The sequence below is a fragment of the Epinephelus moara genome, chromosome 9 (genome assembly GCF_006386435.1).
Source record: "Epinephelus moara isolate mb chromosome 9, YSFRI_EMoa_1.0, whole genome shotgun sequence".
NCBI lineage: Eukaryota > Metazoa > Chordata > Actinopteri > Perciformes > Serranidae > Epinephelus > Epinephelus moara.
The window spans coordinates 39049499-39053880 of record NC_065514.1 but is presented as its reverse complement, the minus strand read 5'-3'; the positions used below and the strand labels follow the sequence as shown (position 1 = coordinate 39053880).

Below are 4382 nucleotides of genomic sequence, written 5' to 3'. Positions count from 1 at the left end.
CGGTCCGTGAAAAAAATATTTTTTCCAGCGGATATCTTAGTTACAACATGATTGAGCTAGCAAAGCAGTTTTGTGTTGCTATGTGTGGTATTTATTCAGTTTTGGGAAATCACAATGTCTAGAAAGCATCAGTAGCTGCAGCTGACAGGGACAGCTAACAGCAGCAGCAAAGCTAACATCAGGACATCAATGTCATGTTGTAACTAAGACATGCACTGGAAAAAAATATTTTTAGTAATCCAGTATCTTTGGTGAAACTGCACTGATTTCAGCACCAGAGAGGAGATATCTGTTGCCAGATCCCGTGAGAGTGTGTTGTTGAGACAGAAACAGGTCTTGAACAAAGTAAATTTTCTCCTGATTTGTCCATCTCCCACTGAAGTCAATGAACTCAGGACCTGCTGTTAGTCTTCTAAAAGGGCGTGGTGGTCGCGAACCCCACGTGACACTGATACAGGAAACTGACTCGCAGTGCACCGTCTGGTATCCACCGTCTTTGTTTCTTCTCTCCTCGCGTCTCATCCTCGCATCTCTCCCCCGTGTCCTACGAGGGCGGAGCTAGGATGTGAGGAAGAGACGCAAGTGTGGAAAACGTGGATGCAAAATCTGGTTTTGGGATGAACCTCTAGAAATGATACTGTGTGCCCCATTCCTCTTTCTTGTCGGGAATGTATGTGTCTTACAGGTTAAAACGCATTTTCTTCACTCCTTCTTTGTCATGCTTTCAGTGTCACCTAGAACATCTTTCAACATTCATTGTCTAAGAGCAGCTCCACACTTAATACCCTATGACATTATAAATTTAGGTTTTAACACTTTAACACACCAGCTTTAGGATTTGGGAGAGATGTGATCATGTTTGCTTACATTTTTGGACTGTCTTAGACCATAAGAATAACATGCATGGATTTTGAAAATGGTCATAGCTCCCCTTTAAATTCTGCAAGGTTTTTGTGTCTTGTGCTCTTGACAGATAATAACAGTATTCAGATCTTGAAGGCACCATGTTGCCTTCAATGAACGCTTACTCTTGAATTATCTGACACTTAAATTGAACCAAAGGTCAATTTCACGAAATAGTATTCTTTCTTAGTTGGTCAACCTATTTGATTTTGGTGCATTTTAAAAGTCGCTTTGACATTTAGTCTCTTCAGAAACACGGACAATAATGGACCGGTAAAGGCCGTTGATAATCATTTAAAAATATTATCATTTCTAAAATAACTTTCTAAAATAAATGTAAGACTGACTTAGAACGAGCCACAAACCGAAGGACAGTAAAATCAAGGTGTTAGTCTGAGTGACGCTCTGCCCAGAACACGTAACGTTAACGCTAACCTCCCGTGCGGACTTACGTGCGTAATGTTGCAAAAATGGCTCGAAAATCAAAGTCAGTATGCAACGTTAGCCTTTAGCTAATCATCCAAAGTCCGTGTCCGTAACAGACTGTATAACATGATTAAAGTGTTACAGGCTTACTTCTGTAAAAGTTGCTCATGCTCGGATTTGAGCTTTCCCAGTTCAATCTGCAGCCAGGCCCGCTCCTTGGAGGACTCATCCAAACACCGTCTGGCGTCGGCTAGCTCAGTCTCATACAAGGCTTTCAGTCCGGACACCTCCCGACTCCGCACTTCTTCCCTCTCGCTAATCTGCAAGTGCAGAACGTCGTTTTCAGACTCCAAACTGCGGACTTTGTCAATGTAAGCGGCCAGGCGGTCGTTGAGCTCCCTGAGCTGTTGTTTCTCCTGCAGTCTGGTTATCCTGGACGGACTCAGCGGAGTGCCGCTGCCGCACGTGCTTCTCTGCCCGGTTGGAGTTGCAGCCGCCGCCATTGAAGAAGAATGGCCAAATAACCCGTTATCAAAAAGAAAATCCAAACCAGAACAAGATATGGATTGTGATCGTTTAATGACTTCGTTTCAAGCGCTCATCAGCCGCCACTTCCGAAAATTGTCTTGGAACTATAACCTGTGTTTTCTTATCCCAATGAAAGAGGGGTTTGGCTTCCTAATATGGCGGCTCATTGTATATTTTACGTTGTGTACCACTAGCCAATGGGGTAGCTCGACGCAATGCGTTCATTCAATTTGAACTTTTGGGTTCATTTGTAATTGTTTACGACGTATGCCGAAACTGTCCCGAGCAGGCGGAGTCAATTTGCATTATGCTCTCTGTAATTTGATGTTAGTTGCGGACATTACTTTGAATCCGTGCGTCCCGGTGTACAGAACAAGCGCTATCTACTTTTTCTTAGCCTTCCATTGTATTTGTGGCAGTAGTGGCTGCTGGGCCCTATTTTAGAAAATAGGCTCAACAAACTCTGAGTCTAGTCCCGATATCCGGGTTGACCGAGCCTGAGCTGGGAAACTCTGAGTTTTCGGTTCCAGAACAGCTGATCAGAATTAGCTCAATCAATTTTGAGTAACCTATGTTCAGCCCGAGGGAAGCGCGTTCACGGCGAGCACCAAAAGACATCATCAGTGGAGCGCAGATGACATGATTCTCAGTGGCAGAAAGCAGAAAGCCACTTATTTCATCCCAACTGAATCGGAGATTTTAATGACCATGAATGAAGACATGAAAAGAAAAAATTCTATTACCTCAGCTGTAGATAAACAGCGTGAGGTGTGATGGGAAAAGATTGCAGTGTGTTAATAGGTAGGCTAATGTTAAGTGATGTAATATTATGTAATGTGATGCGTTAATGCGTGCTTAATCTACAGAAAATATAGAAACATTTTTTATATCGTAACAGGGTTCATATATTTTAATATAATTTGCTATATCCTCATACTCAGCTGTGAGCCCAAGCACACTAGGCATCCACTCAAAATCAAATACAAAGATATTGTACAGACTGGTAAAAGTTTTGCTTATACTGTCTTCATTGTCAATATTAGGCTGAGGTTAATTGAATTGCTGTGAAATGACTTCCGATTCACGTAATCTCCTTTATCCTCAGATGGAGTTATGATGGGATGTTGAGCCCCATAAATGAGCCAGTTACACCGCGGAATCTTTGAATAGGCTATATGAAAAGTTTTTATGAATCATTGCATCATGTAGATTAATTTCTTATTAACACTGACAAACCTGCGGTTCTGTGGAATCCCTCTTTTTTCATAGATTATTTCTTGGGCTTTTGTTGCCTTTAATGGCAAAACATAATTAAAAAAGCATAACGTTAAGGGAGAGAGACGGAACGTCACGCGCGAGAGGCTGCACGTTGGGTTTGAACCCGCGGCCGCTGCATCACGGACTGAGCGTAGGATCACGGGGCGTCCGCACCATCCACTATGCCATCGAGGCCTCGTACTATTTATGTTGACAATCGAATCTGATTTATGTCCAAGGAAAACGACAAAAACGGGTAAAAGTCCTTTTAGAGCCAGCGTCACTTTTCTTACAGCCGGACAATCCGCTGTCTCGCTTATGTGTTCAGTGTCTCTGATGTTATAAAGAAAAGAATCAAAGGGCAATGCATAAAATTTGCTCCGATGATAATGTAAATCCACGATGTGTAATATATTTGATATATCTGGGTGAAACAGATTGTTAAGATAAATTATAGGCTACTAGAGTATGATGTGAAATTGTAGGCTATCTTTCATAGGCTACAGCTCCTCCGGGGAGACATCCAAACTGGGTCTAATCACCCTCTCTTTACGCATCATAAACTGTGCCCCAACGTCCACGACCTCATTTAATAAAGGACACGCCATGTTTCTCCTTCCTGCTACACGCTCAGCGAGCGATCAGCCTCAGGCTTAGATGAAGCAAACCTGCGAGCCAGCAGGTTTGCTTCGCGGAGTAAGTTGCCATAGTAACTGACTCAGGGTTTCGCTGAACTGGCTTTATGAAACGGAAAACTCAGTTTCCCTCATCTCAGGCTCAACATAGCCTACTCAGAGTTTTCACTAATCCTGCTTTCTGAAATAGGGCCCCGAGGGGTAGGCTATTCCAGAAAGCGGGTTTAGTGAAAACTCTGAGTAGCCTATGTTAACCCTGAAATGAGGGAAACTCTGGGTTTTCAGTTCCACAGAGAGGTCAATCAAACTCTGAGTCAATCACCATGGCAACTGAGTCTGTGAACCTAATCTGCTTGCTGGCAGGTTTTCTTCAATAAACCCTGAGTTTTTCTCTGTCTCCTCCCTCTTACACGCTGTTTCAATTCCTCATTCATTCAGTCCATGTCAAAGCTTGTATCGAAGCACATTAATTAGCGGAGATTTACCATCTGTCACAGTCTAAATCCTGCTGGATATTAGTTTGTTACTCAGGACTGTCTTAAGTTACTGAATTTATGCACATCAATCATTTCTTTGGACATCAGGTTTTGTCTTAACATTCAAATATTACACAGCGAGAATTCACCCTCAGCT

At 42.7% G+C, this 4382-nt stretch overlaps 1 protein-coding gene across 2 annotated transcripts in view; it reads right to left on the bottom strand.

Annotated features, from left to right (window-relative positions):
* The window catches only part of lmnb1 (lamin B1), a 69533-nt gene extending 67517 nt beyond the window's left edge, over positions 1 to 2016 (bottom strand). For both annotated transcript variants that reach the window (XM_050052807.1, XM_050052809.1), the window contains exon 1: positions 1480 to 2016. In XM_050052807.1, the coding sequence (XP_049908764.1) occupies positions 1480 to 1832 (353 nt within the window). In that variant the 5' untranslated portion in view covers positions 1833 to 2016. The remainder of the gene's footprint in view (positions 1 to 1479) is intronic.
* Positions 2017 to 4382: the final 2366 nt, after the last annotated feature.